Consider the following 24,420-nt stretch of genomic DNA (forward strand, 5'->3'; position numbering starts at 1 on the left):
TTAGTATCATTTTGTTTTTAATAAAACCAGCATTATCCAGCCTTACTTAATGTATTAATTTAATTTGACTATCAATTATATTTGACTGGAAGTGCAATCTAAAAACTCTAGGCTTCAAATAACTCATCAAGAGAATCTTCAGATTTTGAAGCTATATAAAACATCCTGAATATATGTTCCTTGGCAAGTTGAGTGATTATTGAACTCTTCCTTTTCCCAACTTCTGGATATTGTATCCTACAGGAATCTGTCCTGGACTCCAGCTTCTTGGGTTCTTTTTTTTCTGATAATACTTCTCATTAATTCACTTTGATTTAAGTATGACTCCACCTCAACAGCTTCCAAATTTATACCTCTTGATTTCTTTAACTGCCAAACTATAATTTCCAGTCGCCTCTTCTGATACTCACCTAATCTCTTCTTTTTATTTCCTAATAGTTTTCCCCTTGGTGACCTCACCTTGTCTTCATCACTTTAGTAAACTGAACTAAGTTCACCATGTCATAATTTTAAGATTCATTGTCACACCATTTTAAACTACTCACTGTGTTCTGAAAGATCTCTCAAAGATCTGATTAACTGAAGTTTTTGTTTGTTTTTGTTTTTCCTAGTATCTTTGAGTGGTAAAGTTTTTTCAGTAAGTCGATCTCAGTATTCAAATAAACATTAGCCATTTAGAGAAAATGCAAAATGTTTCAAACATGTATGTGTTAATTTAATATATGTGGTATAAATGTACTACATAAAAACCTAAAGGCATTAAACAAGTCAAGGAATAGCCCATTAATTTGGGTATCAAATGATTATTTTCTTTAGAAATCCTTATTCCAAAATTAATTTTAAATGAATACTAAGCAATTTATCATAATCATAAAAGTATTGGCATACAATAAAAGGAGTTTTTAATCTTTCACCTTATTCCATTCCTATTACCTTTTTACTAATTTGGGCTTCATTTTGTCTTGCCTTGGGCTGTTTCCCCAGATTCCTAATTGCATCCTTCTCTCCCCAGGCCTTTGTCATAAAAATAATCTCTTTAAAATGAAACTTTGAACTATTACTTCCTAAAAACTCTAATGGCTCCCCATCAGTCAACTCATCACATGGTTTTTTGAACCCTCCCCAGTCTCAGACTTGCCAATCCTAGTCTGACATATCATTATTCACCTCTACCTAACAACTTGCCATACAACACTTCGTCACATCTCTGTTTCTGAGAGTGCCCTGTTATCCTCCCTTCTCCAACTTCGCTCTTCCAAGTGAGTTAAACATTTTCTAAAGGATCAGGTCTCCTTTTCCAGGAATTTTCTATGATTCTCAAATCTGGGCTGGGTGTTCATTTTCATGACCCCATTAATATTTGGGGTATAGCTCTCACTGTACCAACCTCATAGTTTACATGTCATATTCTCTTAATACAGTCTGAGCTCCTTGAGGACCCAAGCTGTACCTTAGCTCATGTTTTTATCCTTGGCACAGTTGTTTATTAAAAGAAAAAAAGTTATTAAATAAATGAATGTATGAAAATCTCTCCTAGAATCACTACTTAATGCACTAAGAAATTCTCAGGGATCCGCAGTTAGAATTGTAGGTATAGGGCCCTACAATTATATATATACTTGGTGACAAATAACACAGTAGTGTCAATGTATATACTTGAAATGATACATTTTACTGATCTTTAGAGCTTTTGATGAATAAATATAAAACATGTGAATATATTGTTTATTTAAAGTATATGAAATAATCAAGAATCAAGTTCCCAAGCATTGCTGCTAACATCTTCAGACTAAAAAAAATGAAATTTGATGACAAATCTGAAGCACCTGTTTGGAGACCCTAAGGTCTCAATTTTGTGTTATAGAAATGATGTGGAAGGATGGAAAGAGATTTAAACCAGAAAATTATAAACCTGGAACTAATACTACTTTTACCAACTAGAAGACTAGAGAAGTTACTTAATCTGTTTGTTGTTTTACCTACAAGATATGGAAGTTCTACTTCAAGGATTCGTCTTACTCTAATGTTTTGTAATATAGCTTTCACAAGAACAGAGTACCTACAATATTAAATGTGTTACCAAAGTAAAATAATGGAAAATTTCTGGGAGAGTTTTTGGACCTATTAACATAAGCTTCTTACAGTTATTCGTTAACAGATGAGCTGACAACCATTCTAGATGTTCGTCATTTATGGACATACTCAAAGTTTCATAAAAATTGACATAAATTAGTATAGAATTTGATATAGATATAGTCATAAAAAATGCATAAAAAGTAGAATCCTCTGGTTATGTGGGAGTATTTGAGAGAGATGATAATGTGAAGGCTGTAAAAGGTGTCTCTGCCTCAAGAAAGAGGCAAAATGAGCTTGAAGATTTGGGGAAATACTGTCCCAACATTTCTTAATTGGAATGTTTTAGCAAATGTCATTGCCATGCTTGCTAAAAGTAAAAGAATCTCAAAATCACATCGAGTCTATAGTAAATCACGCAACACTTGTTAAGGAGGCTTTACGATGAGTGACAAATGTGAGGGTGATAAAATCTCTATTTTCATGATACCAGCTGCTGGCTTCGAGAAGCAGATGTTTGCACATGAGAAAAAGAGATAGCATTGAAACTTTTAAAGTTAGGTGAACTATAGGACAGTTGCAAAGTTTGGTAAGCAAAATTAAACTGAAGCTGTTCACAGTTTGGGGACCATTTTTATCCAGTAAAATATAAAGTCAGATGAATTCTGAGACTCCTGAGAGACAGCACAGGCAGGTGGGGAAATGATATCGAGGTGCTCTTAGATAAATGCAGTCTAATAAAAATGTACAGGGCTTGAATATAATACACACTTTGGGCAAATAATACAATTTATTAAATGCCACGTATGCTAGTCATAAGCAGCAGTGCCTTTACAAATTTATAAGTGATTTCTTTCAGGCATTAAATATTCAACAGTTCCTTCCTGCCCCCATATATGGGCAGTGATTTTCCATTTCCTTCCTAAGATAAATGTATTATTGATAAATTTATAGGAGCATTTCTTTTTAAAATTATTTTCAGAGCTTGCCAGAAGTCTGCTGAGAGGACGGGCATTGTCATCGCCTTCGGGTTCCTGCTTATGTGGAGGTGGATTTGCTGTTGCCTGTTACGGGAAGGTCTGGGAAAAGACGCTGCTTGATTGGAAAGCTCAGAACTGCAGTAACCATAATGCAGAATAGAAAGCAGAGCAAAAGCTTGAGAATATAAAAGTACTATCCTAGTACTTTTCTATTCAGGGTCAGTTCCAGGGGAAGTTGCAAAGTAGGTCAAGTTTGTATTCAGTGTCTTAATCCTCTGTCTCCATAACTTCCTCCCCTAATCCTGAATGTATGGTTGGTTCTCCCCTCACTCTGTTTGACAAGATCCTCAACTGCTATTCTCTCCTTTCCCTACTACTGCTCTTTTAAACAGCTACTTCACGGTAAAGAATAGGTTGCGGGAATTCGTCACTGTTTTCTTTCCAGACATAATTAGAAATATGGTGAAACTGCACTCATTATGCAGCGAACTAGAGAGGGAGATTTAACGGAGTGGAGTTGAGAGCCCTGCCAGACTCTGAAATCATATAACAGATACTGCAATCCTTTCGGATAGCCTACTCCTGCTTTGAATATAGAGCCTACAAGCGAAATGCAAGCACTGACTTAAAGAAAAAAGGAACAACAAAAAAATATCCATTAGCTTTAGTTTATATGGTTTTCTAGAATTTCTTCTGGCAAGATGAAAGGCAACCCTTAAGAATGTAATTTAGTTTAAAAACTGAAATTTATTGGGGCAAACCTGGCTTATTAGGAATTTTATTCTCAACTTTTTATTGATTTTAGGTTTATTAGGTTTTAATCAGGGATTCTATTGTGAAATGTTTTGAACCCAAAATGTAATTTAAGAAGTCGAATTTTCTAGCAGTAGAGAGAGAACAGGGGAGGCAAAGAATTGAATAGAAAAAAAAAAGGAGAAATTATAAGGCAATTAAATAAAATGAGGAATAAAAGGAATTAGACTACAGTAACTCCTGAGTATCTGTAAAGTTCTGGAATTCAGTCACAGGGGAAGGGACTGGCTACTCAAATGGGGAGGTTCAATTCCAAATGGCGACACTTTCACTACAATCCTGGGCGTGGGTTGTCAACATTCACAATGTACAATGCTATTCTACTAACTTAAGGCCACAAGAACTTGGTTTCAGTCAATTATAAAGATAACAGAAGACTATTATCCTTGGGAAACTGAGAACTGTCAGTTGGTATCAGTAAGGAGCTCAGAGAAATCACGTCAGCATTTATAAAAACTGCACATTTATTATTTGGGAATCGATAGAAACTACTAAATTTTGGGGAAAGTTTATTAAATCTTTTTAAAAGAAGAAACAGTTATTGCTAACAATCAAAATAATTTACAGGGCTTTTAATGGATAGAAATTCAAAGATGTAGTACTTCCTTAAAGAAGTCAAAGTTCGAATAATATTCTGAGGCATAAGAAGTTACCTTAAAATGCTTTGTAAGTTGTATTCTTTATAAAACTGTATGTGACTCTTCTTTACAGAAATAACATAAGTATTTTTATTAGTTCTCTATAAATCTTTTTTTCTTATTTCAAAATATAAAAACAGCAAAATAAGATCAAATGTGTTTTGGTGAATTTTCTGTGTCATTTTCTGAGAAATAATGCTTATTAGGAAAATGTACATTTACCTTTCTAACTAGATAATGTCCTATCATGGTACCATACAAATTCCAAAATACTTGAATTGTTTTTATCTATCGTCTACTTATCTATCTACCGACCTAAAATGATACTTGATGAAGGGAATATGGAGATAATCTAATTTTTTAAAAAAGACAGAGTAAAAAATGCAAGCAAATAGAAAGAAAATAAGTTCATTATTTGAGATTTTTCCTTTTTTTTTTTTCCAATCACAGTAAAAGAAACTAAAATAACTTCTTTCTATTAGAGGGTTTATTAACATAAAATCCTTAAAGCTATCTTCAAGGGTAACATAATCACACTTTTCACTAACTACTGAACCCTTTCAAATATTTTTTGCTAAAATAATGGGCAACAAATACTTGTGCTGCATATTTAGGATGATTAAACTAATGTTAGCAAAAAACACACAAGTATCGGGAACCAAACCGATGGGGAAGATCTAACTGCACAAAAGGAGGACAAAAGGTAACATTTGAGCTAATAAAAATAAAATCTCAAAAGACCTATGTCATTGGAAAAAGAAAATCAGTATTAGCATAAAAAATTTCATTGAAATATTAAGATTCATTCTGGAATTGATTTTAATTTCTAAGTTAAAGAAATATTTCAATCTAGAAATGGAATATTATGTTTCTTAATTGAGATCATTTAAATAGGAACAGAAACCAACTAAACTAATACAAAGAAGGTAAAATATAGTATGCTACTATTCTTAATTGAAATCTGTTAAGACATTACTACCAATTTTTAGTAAGAGAAACAGACTGATAAACAGGTTTCTTTTTGTTTAGCTTAGTTTTTCTCCTAAGAGGAAATCTACTTTTGGTTCTTAGGAGATTTTTAAAGGTATTAAAGATTAGGATTTAACATTTGAAATCTGACATGAGACAATTGTTTGACTACAGCTGTCATCATCTTCCATCTGTAAAGAAAATTATTCTTTCTAGATGTGCATTGAATTAATTGGCATTGCCTCTCACGATGCTTTTCAAATAAATTAACAAAGTACATTGACCAAGACAATGGCTGATTGCTTCTTCAAACATTTTAACATTATTTCTGAGTGAATCATTTATTATGTGAATGGTATACAGCATTGGTTAAGAGAGCAGGGTCTGAAGGCATGTTATTTTATTTCTACTGTGGACTTCACTACTTATGACTGCAGAACATTGAGAAAGTTTCTTAATAGCTATTAAATGTGAGAGTAACAGTACTTACCTATTCATAAATGCGATGAAAACTAAACAGGATAATAAGTTTTAAGTACTGAATAATTCATTCACTGCATATGAACTATTTTAACGTTCTCCCCCAAGGTTCTCATACTTGAACTCAGGTTTTAAATTACTTTTCTATGTTTATTTGATATATGGTCAGAGCAGTAAATTAGAATATCTATTTGAGGAAATTCTCCCATTTGGAGACAAAGATGTATAGAAAACACATAAGTTTTAGCCATATCTTGACCTAGGATAAAATTTCAACATGCTATGCATGTTAAGAAATTTTTCCTAACCTGTTTTAATATATGTACAATAAAAATAACTATTTTAGAGTTTACAGGTTAAATAAGCTAACGTTAAAATGAAGCTGGCGCAGTTTATGGTATGTAGTAAGAATGCAGTAAATGCTAGCTCCTTCTCTGAATCTAGATACAAAACCAGATAGATAAAAACACAGATAGAAGAAAGATAGATATAGCTAGAGGATAGATGATGATAGATAGATGGATAGATAGTAAATAGGTGATAGATGATAGGTAGGTAGGTAGGTAGGTAGGTAGGTAGGTAGGTAGATAGATAATAGATCAGTTGATAGATAAAAGAAGATATAGATAATGCAAAGAGATGTATGAGAAGTAGAGATAGATAAGATAGATGAGGGATATAGGTAAATAAGAGATGAGAGATGGAGATGGAGATGGAGAGAGAGAGAGAGAAATAGAAACAGAGAGAAATTTATCTCTACTTGTTACATATAGTTTCTTAAAGGCAGGCTCCAATTCGAATTTATTTTTGACATTCCCAAAGAACCTAACTTTCCTTATATATTGAAAGCATTTGATAAATATTTATTAAATAAGTGCATCAATGAATCCAATCAATCAATAAAATATTATTTTAGCTAATCCTTTAAATTCACATTTTAAAGTAGAAGTCAGTCTCTCTTCCACATAATTCATAGGTTAGCAAAGTGTGGCTTTCAGATTCATAACTTTTCCAAGTTTATTAATAAAAATATGTGGCTACTGCTTGTTTTACCAGAGACATTTCTATTGGCATTCTCACTCTTATATTAGCAACATTTAAGGTCTAATATTAATTGAAATATATGTCAAATATGTGTTTTTTCAAGAATAGACACATTCCTAAGATACTACTTTTTGATATCAAACATTTTTTAAAAACACCTTTTCAGGATAAATTATATTCTTAAACATAAACGAAACCACTTTCTTTTTCTAGAGGGGTCTCTTCCATTCCCATCAAATACATTGTTCAGTTAAATGATGAAAAGGAATTATAGTGTTAATGTGAGTAGCAGTGTATTGGTTTTTGTTTTTGATTAACAAAGTTTCTCATAAAAATGGCAATAAATACAAACTCTTTACTTACTCTGCAGCTTTACAATAGTAGCCAATAAATTATCTGTTAATCACCTTATTATACAGATAGATGGGTCTATCTTAAGCTATGCATTCACACAGAAAGATTCAACAACCCATTATTTAAAATGTGTCTGAAAGATTCATATATTATAATATTGCATAGTCATAACCCACAAGCCCATGTAAGTCACTTTAAGTAAACATTAAAATTTGCAAGATCTGTAAATATTAGATAAATATTTAAATAGTTTTTGCTTAAAAATTTAAAAACCGATATTGCATTGGTAAAAGTCAGGGAAAAAAGTTATCTATCACTTGTTATTTATAAAAGAAGGCTTTTGGGAAGGCCAACCTTAAAATAAATCCAGCTAATTCTATTCAGTGCAGAAATATTTATATGTATATATATTTATTTATTTTTGTATTAAACATATGTTGGTATATGTATGTTTGTATTAAAATTTCAACATGATTTAAAAAGTTAGTAGACATTATATCTGCTAAGGTATGTGTGAAAGGACAGACTGCACTACAAGCGAAAATTTACTTTCTATAAATCATCAGTTAATAAATGACTTAGTAGCTATGTGCACTTAGTAAAAATATAGTTTATTAAAAAAACTGACATAATAAGTATTAAATATATTTAAATACTGTTAATATTTTGAAAGCTAACGTATTAACTAGTATACATCTCTAATTCCGAAATCCAATTCTCATAATAGTTTTTTTCATTTTTTTATAATTAGACACACAAAAACTACTCATAGTTTCTAAATCTTACACATAAAAGTAGTTTAATTCTCTTTGAGTGAATCATTAGCAAATATTCCACTGTGTTTGAAACAACAAAAACATCAAAATTAATTAAAAGGCATATAAGTGAATAAATTAAAAATAGACTTTTAGAAAAATATACATATTTATTAAGGAGTATCTCTTTTTTATCCCTACCTGGGTAAACAAATTAATGATTGTTTGATATCTATGAAGATTTAAGTAAACTAAAACAAAAAGAGTGGAAACTCTTGTTTGGCTGTTACTTGACTATTTAAAAACTACTTAAAATCTAAAATTCACACTAAAAATAAACCACCACTAAGAACTATAAAATTCCAACCATGTTTTCATTTCACCTGAAAGTGTTGAATTTACAATTTTAATCCTGTAAGTTAGTATATAAAAATGTGCACACCTAGTTAATATATGCCATATTATTTTTCCTTGTTAATAAAATGCAAAATAGGAACAGTTAGGACACATTCATGAAGATAAAAACAAATCTAATGACTCTGCTCAATTTCTCATTTTAAGAAGATTAAAGACTAATATCCACAGCCTTCCTTTTTCCGTTGTTACTGAGGTAATGAACAGTTGTTTTTTGTCTGGGGCAAACTTGGGATTTGCTGGTTCTTTTGATACATTACCAGTGGTCCATTCCACTGTGAGAAATTGCAACTCTAGTACTAATAGGTTTATAATTAATGATTGCTTAAGCTGTATACGTGGTAAGCATTGGAAGGCTTCACTCACCTTGTTCAAGTGGTTGGCTTTTAGTTGAAGTAGTTTTCATCTTGAGTGCCTCCCTAACAGACATGTCACAGCAGGAGCCTTTGTTAGTGTCTTGGTCACTGTCAGCCTGATCACTGTCCCCGTGCCCACTGTCTCTCAGGCTGGCTCTTTCTGGGTCTTTAAACGTGGAGCTACTGAAATACATATAAAGAAAAAAAAGAGAAAGTGTTGTCTCTACGAGTTTGAATCTGAAGTGTAGTCTCTTGCAAAGCAATTTTGACACGAATGCAAATGGGGAAGCTGAGAAAGTTATTTAATAGGCCTTACCTTTGAACAAACTGCTGCCTGCTGCCCATGTAATTGGGCTCTGCGGGAAAATTGTCTGTCTGTGAAAGAGAAGGAAAAAAATACGTATAGTTGTACACTGGACAAATCTCCTGCAGAGCAACAAGATTTCCTAGTGGAAAAATGATTAATAATTCAAAAATTCCCTTAATCTTCAGATTTGTACATTTTAATTAAATTGGAAATTGCTGACATGTAATTATGTACTCAGAACAATTAAATGATTCCGGTCCACAAATTACCTGTTAAAGTAAACAATGAGCCTGTCATAAGTGGCATTCTCTGTTAGAACCAGGATGGATAGCACTGTGTTGTTTCATTATTTAGATATTAAGATTGAATGGTTGTGGGAGGAGTGGAAAAATGACCTAATTTCTTTATATTAAAGCTGTGAATTATTTAATAATACTCATTTTTAAACATAATTACATCATCTGCTGGGATGCTATGCCTTCCTTGATGTGATATCATTTTAAAGTCATCCACTCCTCAATTAATAGATGAGAGGACCTTGCCTTCAAATTTCACCAATAACAAATACGAGGATGGTACATATGGTTGAACTCATCTTTATAATCCATTCCCATCTATATCCCTACTATGGAAATTGTTCTCAAACAGGACAATTGAAAGGGACACTACTTTCTGGTTATTCAAAACAAAGTAAAAGAAAAAGAAATGAAATGTTACTTTAAACATGGAGAGTAAAGACACATAAACCAGGCTTGTTTTTGTGGCTGTTTTTACTGCTTCCAAACTGACGTGGCGGTCTGCCAAAAAGAACTGAATTCTCCTTGTATCATGGAACAGAGTCTTTTGGGAGAAAGAGACTGGATCTTTCATAGATCTCGCTATACTGTACATTCATACACGTTACTTCTTCTTGCAGCTGACTCGGTGACAAAGGTTCTCCTGTTTTCTGCATCACTTCATATTACACCATTGTGCTCTGAAGCAGCTATGGGCTCCTACAAGATCATCCAGCATGCAAGGATCAGTGACACAGGATCATGCAATTCAGGAAGCAGAGGGCCCAAGGTAAGGCTTAATGCAGTGCAATATGTGTTTTCCTTATAAATAAGACTAATTTAAACTAACGGTACTTTTTTCCTTCCCGTGTAATAATTTAAAGTATTTGGCTTTTTGAACTATTACGAGGGGAGAAAACATGTTAGGAGTAACAACTTAAAATACTAAGTTTCACTGTCAGAAGTTTGAGAACAGAAAACACCCTTACAAATTTCTTAATTTGTAATCATTTTTTTGTTGTTTTTCAAATGAATTTATCGAAATAAATGTGAAGAAGGTAAACAAGAAAGATTCATTTTTCATTCCTACTCTGATTTAATTGGTAGTTAGTAGCAGACATTTTTGAGTAACATGTTTTACTAGTTTCTAGGTTCTGTAAGACACCTTATTTTTCATTTTCCAAATGACAAACTATCATTTTTTAAAGAATAACTTTATCATTAAAAAATAATAGTGGAGACCAACACCGAGGCAAAAAAGTTTGCAAAAGAATTTTTCTCATTTTTAAAATTATAATTACTTAGAAATTCCACACTTTAATAAAATCTTGTTCGTCTTCGGAATTGGTCAAACACATGTATCCAACCCTTTATTGCTGTCAATCAAAACCTAAGTATGAGTATCTTAGAACACTGCAGTAAAATACAATCTTGAGTATTAGGAAAAGTAATGTGAAAGAGGAAACCTAGTTAGAAAATATAAGTGTTCTTAAAAGTAATCTTGTGATTTTAATGGCTTAAGTAGGTGGAGCCTCGTGGGAAGTGGATCCCTGTTCAGTGTGACACGGAGAAACAGGAAACTTGTCTTTCCCTGTTCTGATAGGGGTGGTATCTAAAAATGTTTGCATATTATTAAAGTTCTGAGAAGTTCTAATAAAATGAGAGAATTTAAAAATAAAATATTTTTTCTCATTGAGTAAAGAGCTGTTTTTAAATTGTGTGTGTGTGTGTGTGTATCAGTGTTTGATGAACATTGGGATATGATATTACTACCAAGTATCATTTTGATGAAAATAGAAAAACAAGAAGTTAGGAAAAAAAGAAATTTTGAAGGGAAAGAGAGAGAATAAAAATAACAGCAGTGAGAAAGGCAAGGAAAAAGTAGAGAGAGGGGAGGAAGAGAGAAACAAAAAGATACATGAAGGAGGAATAAGGTTGGAGGGAATTAACAAAAAACAAAAAAATAAAATAATTGTTTCATTATTATAGAATTTCATAAAGTATAATTTTTAAAGTGTGCATCTTAATTAGGGGCAAGGTATCATATATTTACTAATAATGCTTGCATTCATCCATTAAAATAGGTAGGAATATGAGAGATTGTGTGTCTGTTTATAATTACCATGATGAAAAGCCATTTGGCTTTAACAAACATATAACTAATTCACTATCAAAACCACAGTGGCTTTAATATAGAAAATAACATTTTCATTATCCAGGCTCCAAGGGTGTCAGAAAACTCATTTAAAATAATCTGAATATAAAATAACAGTATTTGCATAGAAAAATGAAAAATAGAGAAAAATGGCCATGTGTATCACAACATCATTTAATTTAGACGTATTTTCCAACACCGTACTCTAAAAATTGAGTTCTAGTTAATACATTTATAAATCTTAACTTTTAAGTCTATGAAGAAAGTAAAATTTGAGGTCAGCTACTTGTAGCTTTTCACGTCTCAGCAGAGTAATTAAATGTGAATATTTATAACTCCAGAAAACTTTATCCTTTTTCATACAAACTAATCACTAGAATATTTTCCTCTCAAATTCAACTTGAACATAGTGAGTTTTAACAATTATTTTTAAAATATATAATTTACTATAAAAGTGTGTACCCTGAATTGGTGGGTAGTTACAGAAAAAATCTGAAGTAGACATTATAGATATCTTTTTCATCTATTTCAAAGTCAGAAATAAAAGAGAAAAGTGTTGAAGTTATTGTCAGTGATTATTTGCTCATAACAGAGCAGATCAGCACTTATAAAACTCAGCGTACCCTTCTATTTTGATTTTTTTGTTTCTTGTTATTTTGTGTGATGATAATAATGAAAATTTAGATAGCCTCTTTTTTTGTACAGAAAATAAAAGAAATAAATGTTATCCAGAAACCCCACAAAGTAGATATGAATGGTTTCTTTGATTATTTGTCTTTATGCATTTCCCTAATAGCATTCAGCAAATTGTAGTCTATGTATAAATTACACTCAAAAGTCCGAATTCTGATCAGTAGTAAATAGTAGACCATTCCTAGGATATGTCTTCTTCTATAACTTGTTCATCCTTTTAGAACTACAAAAAAAAAAAAAAAACAAAAACTAATGATTATAAAAATGACTGTCCCTGGGAAAGACTAAAAGAAAGAGCCTACTAAAACTGAATCACATTGGCTGAAATTAGGAAAGCTTTTTATTTCTGGAAGTAGATTAATTAGATATGGCTACTTACATGTGCCTAAAGAAGTTGAACTGAAAATGGACAGTAAAAGGCGGCAAATAGATCTTTTAAACTATTAAAATAGTAAAAATAGAAATTTTAAAGATATAACAAGCATTTGAGAAATTTGACATCTATTAATGATAAAATTGTCAGCAAAATAGAAATAGAAAGAAACTTCCTCAACTGTATAAACGACATCTACCGAAATAAAAAAGTATAACTAATATAATACTTACTGGTGAAAGACTGGAAATTTTCAACACTGTACTAATCATTGTACCAAAAGTCCTAATAAGTTCACTAAAGCAAGAAAAATGAATAAAGTACATACACATTGGAATGGAAGGAAAACAATTTACAATGTTATTTTATTCATAGATATTATTTAAAGAAGAAAATAAGAAGGAATCAAAACAAATAAAACTTTTTAAAACTAATAAGTTTAGCAAAGTTGCCATATTCAAGGTCTGACACAAAAATCAGTTACATTTCTGTATTCTATTAATAAACTTTTGGACATGGAAATGTCAAAAGCAATACATTTATGATAGCGCCCTAAAAATCAAACTTAGCAAATAAATATTTTTAAAAACATAAGTATAGAACTGGCATGCTGAACGTTTCAACAACAAAAGAAACAAATCAAAGAAAACCTACACAAATAGAGAAGATATATTGTGTTTATGGACTGTATGTCTCAACAGGATAAAGATGTCATTGCTCCTCAAATAATCTATACCTGTAACATAGTTCTATTCATATACCCAGCACAATTATCTGTAGACATCAACAAGATATCTACAAAATTTGTATGGAAAAACAAAGGAGCTATAATAGCCAAAACAATTTTTAAAAAGAAGAATAAAATGGAAAGAGATGGACTACCCTATCTTAAGAGTTATTAGAAGCAACAGTAAGACAGAGTAGTATCATTGGTGGAAAAGACACATTGATCAATGGAACAGACAACACTATCCAGAAGTAGAACACGCATATATGGCCACCTGATTTCTGACAGAGTTGCAAAAGACAGTTTAATAAATAATTCAAAAGACCTATATCACCCACTTTATGAAAAGGCAATAAATAAATAAACAAACAAATAAGCAAGCAAACAAACAAATAAAATTCAAAATAGATCATAGATCTAAATGTAAAGCGTAAAACTATTAAAACTTTGAAAGAAAACCTAGCAGAAAATCTCTGTGACCTGATATTAGGTAGAGTTCATAGACATGAAACTGAAAGCATGATTTGTAGGGGAGGAAAAGACTGTACTTAACCCAATGATTTGGTATTTACTTTAAAGAAATGAAACAATGCTCATGTAAAGATTTACACATGAATATTTATAGAAACTCTCTTTGCCAAAACTGGAATCAGCCTAGATACCTTTTAACAGGTGAACAGATAGGTCATAGTACAAATATAAAATGGAAAACTAGTTAGCAATAAAAATAATAAATCATTGATGAAATGACTTGGATGAATTTCAAAAGCATTATGTCAGGTGAAAAAAGCCAGTCTCAAAAAATTGCACACTGTGTGATTCACTTATTAGATTTCTAAGAAAAAAGAAAAAAAATACTATTATGAGAAAAAAAAGCTCAGTGGTTGCCAGGTGTTAATGTGACTACGGCATGAAATACAGCGCGAGGAAGCTTTTTTGGGTTATGCAACTATTTAGTTTTCTGATTGTGATGGTGGTTTCATAGAACTATACGTGAGTAAAAATACATATAACTCTACACTCAAAAAAAGGTTCATTTTACTGAATGGTAATAAAAGATAATTCTAAAAATATATCTAAGGTGATCATCTGCATTTCACATATGCTGAGGATCCATCTGTCTCATAGAGAATTCTAAAAATTACAAGCTCTTTCATTAAAGATTCTCAATAAACAGTGTTTCTGAACTTTCTCTTTTAAAATTATACTTAGCCAACTTTTAAAACATATGTAGAAATCCTATATTCATCTGGACAGACTATAAATGGATTCAAGATATAAAGATCTATTTAGCCACACTAGCAAACCCAAGCAACAGCTACAAGACAGGCACCTCAAATATGAATTATTTAGCTCAATTTTCATTTCTTTCAAGGGTTTTCTTTGCACGCAGGTCCATTTACTCAGCCATAAAATAATACTTTATTTAAGTAAAGTTTTCATACTGCATTTATTGCAAAGGAGTAGCTTTTCCTTTCACTGCAGGAAGCAAATATGACTATATCATGAAGAGCTGGGAACAATCCAAAGAAACAGTGAGTTTTCAAATTTAGAAAATACTTCATAAAATTGATTGTGCATTTGGAAGTAATTTAATAGTATATATTTGTAAAGCCTCAAAAGACATTTAATGTGAAATGATTAACATCTAAGATGTACCTAATTATATGCAAAATTTTGTCAGAACGATTTTACAACTTTGAGGTAAACTTAGAATAATACTATCTAAAAATGTGTGGTTTTATGTTTTATATGAGATAATATAGGAAAAATTCTTTCTTACATTATACAATTCTTGTTATAACTTTTTAATTTTTTAGAAATCTTAATACAGCAAGGTAATGATCATGAAATCATAACAGGATGACAGCCTGGTAAATTTTAAAATAATACTTGGATTTCTAGAAAATGAGACAACTGTGGGATGAGACAAATAAAACCCTTATCATTTTGAGTATTGTTTCTAATGGATTTCTATGAAAAAAAATATCAGAATACTAGTCTCCAAATGTATGTCTACAAAAGGAAGAAAGAATAATGTAAGCATTAGGAAACTTGATTCTATGGTTAGTTTTCACCATCATAGGTACTATTTAAATAAATTTTTCTAGAATTCAATCTGTTATCAGTGCAATCTCTATGTGATAAATATAGACACAATACCTTGGTACTAATTCGTTAGTATTATATTTCCCATTACAGTGTCAAAGGACAGTCAAGAAATTTTCCAAGGAGAGAACAATTTTGACAAACCAAACAGCTCTGGCATTTCCAGAAGCACTGGTGTAAAAACATAGGAGGCAGTGGTTTATAAACTGCTGGCATTCTTGATACCCTTTTGCCTTTCTATGTCAGTTTCTTCACCAAAGAGATCACCTTTGGGACAGAGGCCCAATGAGTAGATTCATCCCACAATGTACATTGAGCTCAGATAATAAGTAATATTTAAAAACCCAGCATTCAACAGTATAAAATTAAGTTTCTGAGATACAATCAGGAATTACAAGGCATACAATCAACCATGAAAATCTAACCCTTATCTAGAAGAAAAATCAGTTGATAAAAACAGACCCAGGAATGAAAAAGATAATGAAAATAACTAATAAGGATCTAGAAAATCTATTAGAAATATTAAAAATATAACCAGAAGTGTAACCAGGAGAACAAATGCCTCCTTAAATTTTGAGCCCTAAGTACTTCCCTTGTGTCATCTTAACCTTGGGACTGAAGGAGAGAAATAGATTATATATATATATATATATATATATATATATATATATATAATCATATATATATGTATATGTATATATAACTCAAATGGAATTTTGAAAACTACAATGTTTGAAATTTAAAAAACAACACCGAATAAGGTTGACAGCAGACTAGACATTTGGGAACAAAAGATGTAGCATTTTGCATCAAGTTCTAGAAATATTTGCCTTGATAATGACATATAATATTAAATCTTTTTAATCTGTTTATTTGTATAAGCTTTCTATATTATTTGTCTCAACACTGTGTTTGTAAATTTGCAATATACTATAAAGACAGGTACATCAAATACAAGAAAGATCTCTCAAAAGCTGTAATGCAAATGTGAAGAAAGTTTTAATTCTGGAAGTCTTTGATCTAGAATAGAATTATTGAAGAAAAAAGGAAAGAGTCTTTGACTCTTTGAAGTCATCATTAAATGAGCAACTTACTCTCACAACTAATTTTGGGGTTGGATGTGCAGTCATGATTTTAAATCATGCCATTTAACTTCAGTTACACTTAGATGATCAGTGTTTCCCTAATCCTGGGGTACAGGGATGTGGAATCTTGGAAATTCCTTTGAATTAGGTTGATCGCATATATTGGTGCCATTGGGTTGAAAATGAAATAAAACGAGTGGAACTTTTCTTTTAATTCAGTCACAGCTTTTTACATTGATAATAAGCATTCTCTTTACAGCAGACTAAACACGAGGGAGTGTTAAGAGGTGAATAATTCACGTTAAGCCTTTTCATACCGACATTGCTTCTGATAGCTTTGCCTTTGACAGAATATATGGAGTGGTTCTTTCTACATTGCTGAAGTAGGCAACGGTATTTTAAGCCACCACTTATAAAGTTATCTGACAGTTCCTATGGCTCTGGAATTTTTAAAGTGCATGAGGTATGACAATAACTGTATTTATCAGTGATTTTCAAAATAATACTTTTTATACAAGTATAGTGTGGTCGACATTTGTATTTTGTTACTAAAAGCATAATGAAAGCATGAGAAATTCTTACCACATTTAGCAATGACTAGCATTACTTTAAACTTAAAATGGGAGGACAAGAACAGCTACATCTTCAGGCAAAAGTTTTAAGTCTACTCTCAAGTAGGATGACTTAAATGATTTTTAAAAGTGATGTGGCTGTACATTAAAACTTCTTTGCAATGTTAACTCTTTTATAAATGACACTGATAACTTTAATAATAATTTCTGAGCCAGAATTTAATTATGTAATTTATGGATCTTGAAGAAAATCATTTTTGACAAGAAAGAAGAAAATTGAGATAAAAGGTAAGTGCTATTTGTCATCTATAAAAGCACAAAAAAATAGAGAATGGTGCATATTTTCTATATATTTGCTGAAGCTTGGAGCCCAGAGGCCACCAAGATGACACTGAATGCTAAATATGCTTTCTCATTGGCAATGGCATAGTGTTATTTATTAAGCCTTCCTTTCCCCTCCCTTACCAACCCCCCCCCCCCCAAAAAAAAATCTGTAAAGATTTAAATGAGTTGATGTTGTGAGATAAATGTCCAAAATTACTTTCTGGTTCCTAATTTCAACTTCTCTGATTAATCCATTCTCTTCAATGAGGTCAGCTTCTCCATCTGAACACTATCCAATGACTAATCTCTTTTTCTTCCAGGGGTGGTAGTGATTGAGGGGGAGTTTAGAGGTTTTTTTCTTTTCTCCTTCTCCTTCTCCTTCTCCTTCTCCTTTTCTTCTTCTTCTTCTTCTTCTTTTTTTTTTTTTTTTTTTTTTTTTTTTTTTTTTTTTTGCTATCTCTCTACCAAACATTTTGTCTTAGGAGACTCTCTCCCAATCGTGCTCTTTTCCCATCTTTATTAAGAATAATACTAAAGACTTTTTCCACTGAAGAAAATATCTAAAACTGGATTCCTTGCAATTGTGCCTCTAAAGATAAAAACTAAAAGATGATATGTAGCCAATGAAAATTCATGACGAGTCTGAACTTCTAGAATTCTCGACATATGAAGAGAAAGAAAGAAAATGAAGAGAGACCCATTGATGACACATTATCTTACTTATTATTACTATGAATGCTGAGTCTTCTGCAAGATAAATTTTTTAAAAATATATTTTATTAATTTTAAGAAACTTGCTAGTAAGCAAAATTTTTACAAATTAAATTATTTAGATCCAAACCATTTTTCAGTCTAATTCATTTAGTTAATAGACAAGCTATAGACATGCTTTGAAACTATATTGCACTGAATCTAAATGCATGTAAACAGTGTTATTATAAACATTCTGTTCTAGGAGACTTGGAGGCTGCTGTCCTATATTAGGACCTACAAAACAGTATTATTTATATTTATTATTCATTCTTCTCGATTGCCCTAGGAGACACAGTAGTGTTACTGTCCACATTTTCTTTTAAACAGACACACTACAGCTAACAGACTTTCATAGAGTTGCCCATCATATGCCCACTTCATTATAAAACAATAGCCCTTGCCAGAGACTGTCAGACCAGTCAGTTGCCGTAGTGCCTCTCTGAGAAATAGAGAAAAACAATGACCCATCCCAATGTTTTCAGAAATGAGTTAATGAGAAATTAATGTAACTTGCCTTGAAACATTTTTAAAACTTACTGTTACATACTAAGCAAAAATAGTACTGCCATCACCTCAATAATAAGACGGCTCTTTGAAAAAATCTGCTCTTTTACCTTCCTATACTTTCACGTTAAATGATTTTAATATCCTGAGCATTATATATATATATGCTGAACACTATATATATATATATATATCTAATAACCAGATTTTTCCTTAGACTGATAACATACTTTCACGTTAAATGATTTTAATATGCTGAACATTATATATATATGCTGAACATTATGTGTATATATATATATATATATATATCCAATAACCAGATTTTTTCCTTAGACTGATAACATAAAAAGGTAATAATGTTTATTTATTATCAAATATTCTAATGCACACAGTGGACTTAACTGTATGATTACTTACCATTATTATAGTCTTATAAATTGTCAAAATAGGCTTCTGAACACTTACCTTTTAAAGTACAGAAGAAATTTAAAGCATTACATTTAGTCAATCATTATGTAAAATTCTCAAATAACTAAAAGGTGAATGAAACTGTATGTTTATCATCCATTTCATATTTATTTTTTCATAATACACTAAAATTAAAAACTATGAATCTGATGATTTGGAAATACAATTCATCGGTCTTGTTTCTCAAAATATTAAATTCTTAATTAGAAGATAAAGTTAATTATTTACTTAATATATTACATTTTACAGATAAAAAAATGATCAATGAGGTCAGTTTCTCATCTGATTTTGCATCAGCCTTTCAAGTCATTACTTGTGTAATCAGTGCATTCCAATTTTTAATAGGAGAAAAAAATAGAAGGAATTCAAGCTGAAATTGAGTGGTACAACACCTTTATAACTTTTTTCTTCCTCTAACACTTGATAGGCATAGAGAATTTTCAACTCTTCATAATTATAAGCAACAATTCAGCCTAACAGCTAAACACCAATATATTTTATGATAATAGTAAATAGGGGGAATTTTGAAGTCTCCAACTTTTTGCATAGGTTTCAAAGATAATTCACTCACTCTTCTCAAAAAAAAAAAAGGTAAAACTTTAAGTTTCAAAAATAATTGACCCATTGGATTTGAATGTCTGGCTTGAAAACAGAGTAATTTGAAAGTACAATCTTAAAAATTTAGGAGATAATATGCAAGGAATTTGGAAGACTTGTCCACAGAAATGACTAGTACAAAGGAAAAAAAATTAAGGAAAAAATAATTATTAATCAAATTTATGAGTATTAAATTACTAGAATATTTATCATTTTATCTCTGAAATACAAGATTAGATTTGACACTTAAAATGTATGATTCAATGGAAATAGTCTATTTTAGATTGGGGTTCATACCTGAAAGTAAAATAAAGCTGTGCCTTTACTAATGTCGACATATTTTTCATTAAACATTAGCGCAAAATGAAATAAAATATCTCTCTACACATTATCAGACTGTCACTTAATTCAAGCATACCAGTTCTTTCTTTGCTTGAAGACTTTAATTCTAAGAATTTTTCTTCTGTAGTGAAAGAAGCAATCTAATCTAGACAATCACTTCATGGGACAATAGGCCCATATTCTTCCATTTCTAGTTTTGACATAACAATCATTTTGACATTGTTAGAAACTGTTTATAATCTACATTGTGCAGTTTCTTTTTCACAAACACAATGAAAAACAAATTAAGAAATATTTTTCACATTTAGTAATGCCTTACAAAAGTGGTTGGAAAACTCTGGTCCATGGCCCACTATCTGTTTTTGAAAATAAAGTTTTATTGGAACTCAGCCATGTACTTTTATTTATATGCTATCAAAAACTGCTTTCATGGTTCGGTGGCAAAGTTGACTAGTTGTGACAGAGACCGTATGGTCCACAAACCCTAATATATTTACTGTCTGGCCTTTTCTAAAAAAAAGTACAAGCTCCTGGCTTAGAAAGACTAAGTCTCGGTTCTTAACCATATAATTAAAATTTTTACTCTAATCACTCCTGTAGATAAAATACTAATGAAGCATTTTAATATATGCACTATGCTTAATTAGGTCATCATTTAGAGAAAAAAAAAACACAAGTCATTTTCATCTTCTGTAAGACACAGACTTCATTTTAAAAGTGTCTGATTAAAAAACTGTTCCTATATTTTTTTTAAGTGGATTTCAGTGTTAGGCGATTTGTAGCAAGTTTATATTCAATTCCAAACTACTGAAAACTGTGGAAACAGTACCATCATGGGAACACCTGAAAACAAACTACACTTATATGCATGCAGCTTCCTGAAGTGCATTACGAGTTCCTCTAAAGTGTACTTAAAGTAAAAGTAAGTAAACTGTTCTTTCCCAGAGACAAGAACTCTTAAGTTCTTGGTTCTTTGTCTTTTGAGCATCTTTACATATGTTGCAGGGGGAACTTGTTACTGTATTTTAATTTTTCCAAAGCTATTATTTCCTTTCTACGTCAGCAGAGGCCATCATGATTATTTCTATTCTGTGGATGGAAAAGCTGAGGCCTGCGAAATTCATGAAAGGCTGGCTGGAGGTCCCAATATGAGTAAGTAACATGAGCAGGCTTCTTTTGACTCAAAATTTTGCACTTTTATAAACAAACAAACAAAAAACCTGCAAGTACTATGTGATTCATCTTGCTTTTGTGAGTATTGTGCTTTTCTTTCTGTTCTATTCTATTTATCATTGTCTGATGTATTTTACAGATTTATTATTTCCATTCTAATAATGCTTGTTAATCAATCCTCCTAAATACTTATAATACTAGGTCACACCCCCTTCAATGGTTTTTTCCTTATGTTCAGTTCTGAATTAGATTAAACACAAACAAAAGCAATGATGTCTACAGGACAATTTTGACTAGAATAAAAGAATCAAATCTAATCTTATTATCAAATCTGAAAATCTTGGGCTGCTTCTGGAGTCTACAAAATTTGGAAATATTTTCATTAAAAGAACCACGCTATAAAACCTCTTAAAACTAATGCTCGTTTTCCAATAGAAAGAATCTATCACAATGCGTTCAGAGTTTTTGATGCTTAAGATGTGCAGGCCTTAAAGAATGCTCTTCCAAATTGACCGGAAGTCTAGGAACTCATTGCAGTACTTCATAGCAGCAATTATTCATGCTGTGAGATGTCCTGTACTCAGTAGACACCACAATAGAAATGCATGTCAAACGTGATATCCCAACTGGTGCAGGATCAAAAACCCTAAATTCAGATGACATTACTTCTCTATTCCTACCTAGCTAGCTGCATATATTTGGGTAACTTTTCTGTGCTACAACTTTCTCACATGAAGAGAAGTGTTAATGAAGTCAAACATTATCATATGTCTCTAACTTTCTAGTATTCATCTTCCTACAATAGTTCTTTTGTGGAAATTTCTCTTCAGTTTCTACCTGGTTTGAGCTTTTCTTCCTACAAGGTCTCCCTGCCTAAAAAGCACATTTCTTAAGGAAGATTTAATAATATCTGTCCACTTCAGGGTTTACTTTAGTAGTTTAGAAGTTCAAAATATCTGGAAACTAAATTATGCAAGATAGTCTATCAAAAAATTGTCACGCTTTTAAATGTCTATTTAATATTAAAACAAAAATGACCAATCTTAATTTAGAGAAGTCGAAATGAAAAATTGCAATAAATTAAATTAGCATTCTGATAAAATTGCTTTTTTATCACAGTAAATACTCTGGAATAGACTTATACTTTATACAATTGCTAACCTTTAGGCCAACTGAAATATTTTTACAGACAATCTATCTGCATATCTGTACCCTAAAGTTTAACTGCTCCGGAATATTTTACATAATTTGCTGTGAGGAACAATAATTTTAATATTTATTCAGCATTTAGTATTCATCGTATTCTTTTTATGAATAATTGTTTCATCTTTAATCTTAATGAGAGTCCTATGAGTAGCAAATATTACAAAAACAAAACCAAAAAAACAAAAACAAAAACAAAAAGTTAAGCAACTTGATCTGGACTGAAGAGATATTTTTTAAAAAACTGAGAACCTTTAGAATAGAATCTCAGTGTAAAAAATTCTGTCAATTAGAGATTAACTGATTAAATGAATTATAATACATCTATTAATTGGCCCAGAATTCCACCACTATTAAGACAGAAAACTACAGAATTAACATGGAACGATGTCTATGGTATATTTATATAATTTTAAGCAAAATGTAGCTTTATATATTATGTTTAGTATATATCTTTTCTTGTAAAAAATCTAAGTGTGCATGAGTGTGCATAGACAGACACATGTACATAAGAAGATGGGAAGATATACAGGTTCAAACCTTTATTTAAAACTCTTGTACCCAGACATGCTTTATAATCCCTAACTCTTTCATATTTGGGAATCACGTTTTGTATATGTCATATATTACTCATCCCAGAAGGGACTGGCACATTTTAAAATTAAACATATTAGTATTTCTTCAGTAAAAAAATGTTAATAGTAAGTGGAATAAGTCAAGATTTAAAATAGCCTTGAATCAATTCAGGTCTGAATTTTTTTGATTTTGTAATTAGAGATGTGATGGTAGATTTAATCAAAAGGTTGGCAATAGCTACCTCTGACTACTAAATTATAAGCAATCATAACTTCCTAAATGCAATTTTCTCTATTTTCAGTCCACTATTATGTAATGAGTTATTACTATGTACCAGGCACTATTTCAGGTATGTTATTTTTTTAGTAGAATTTTTGTAATAAGTAAGAATTCCTCTTTAAATTAGAGAAAAAAATATAACCATTTAATTTATAAAAGAAAGAAAAAACTGGAAGACATATATTTGAAAAACAATTGAAAGTATTTTAATGCAGATACTTGGATTTTTGCATATCAGAGTTCTGTAATAGTTGTTGTTTTTCCCAAGAGTGAATTCTCTTCTTCTAAAGAAACTATTGACTTGCTAAAAATCAAACAGGAAAGGAGTAACTGGTCCTGCAGTAAAATGTAGCCAATTCATCCCTGGAGGCTGACTACAAAATCCCAGTTCAATGAAATCCAAAAGGCACTAGGCTAGCAGTGCCTGCATTTCAACTACACAGGTCCAGAGGCACAGTCTCAGTGGGATAACTTCATTTTGGAATAATCGCCATGGAACAAAAATAATCAAGGGTTTAAAAATCTCATATATTTACATCTCATTTATCCTTACAAATCTCTTCTTTATAAATTACCTAATTCTATATATTTCTAAAAAAATATTATGTCTCCTTATTGTATCATTAGATATATTTTTGAATAAATATAGAACAGAAAGTAGAAAATTTCCCCCCAAAGAAAATGAAAAAGCAGAAGAATTGTTCTCTTCAATGATAGTCTGCTTTCTCTTTCCTTCTTTCAAAACAGGGAATCAGGCTGTCACATGTAGTTGGAAAAATACGTTTTTCTTCTCTTTGAAGAAGTATGAGTTTATTCGAGTGGTGTCAGGTAGTTTATAAAAGCTACACAGTTAATATAAAAAAGACGAAATATGAAACTCTTCCCTAAGTCTAATTTGATTTGAGGTTCCTGATACCCTTTTTCTTGAGAGGACAGAACATCACAAATGTGAAATGGTGCACCTAGAAACATAGCACATAAATAGCTCAATCTGAAAGCATAACAATAAGCTCTCCGTCTATTATT

At 31.2% G+C, this 24,420-nt stretch overlaps 1 protein-coding gene across 3 annotated transcripts in view; it reads right to left on the reverse strand.

Moving 5' to 3' along the window:
• The window catches only part of PCDH17 (protocadherin 17), a 92,000-nt gene that overhangs the window by 47,823 nt on the left and 19,757 nt on the right, over positions 1-24,420 (reverse strand). For 2 of the 3 annotated variants that reach the window (XM_016146188.2, XM_016146186.2), the window contains exons 2-3: positions 9,193-9,251; positions 8,887-9,059 (exon numbers count right to left, since the gene is read on the reverse strand). In XM_016146188.2, the coding sequence (XP_016001674.2) occupies positions 8,887-9,059; positions 9,193-9,251 (232 nt within the window). The remainder of the gene's footprint in view (positions 1-8,886; positions 9,060-9,192; positions 9,252-24,420) is intronic. The other variant, XM_016146187.2, reaches the window with a different exon arrangement.

Source organism: Rousettus aegyptiacus, unplaced genomic scaffold, assembly GCF_014176215.1.
Source record: "Rousettus aegyptiacus isolate mRouAeg1 unplaced genomic scaffold, mRouAeg1.p scaffold_m13_p_11, whole genome shotgun sequence".
Lineage (NCBI taxonomy): Eukaryota > Metazoa > Chordata > Mammalia > Chiroptera > Pteropodidae > Rousettus > Rousettus aegyptiacus.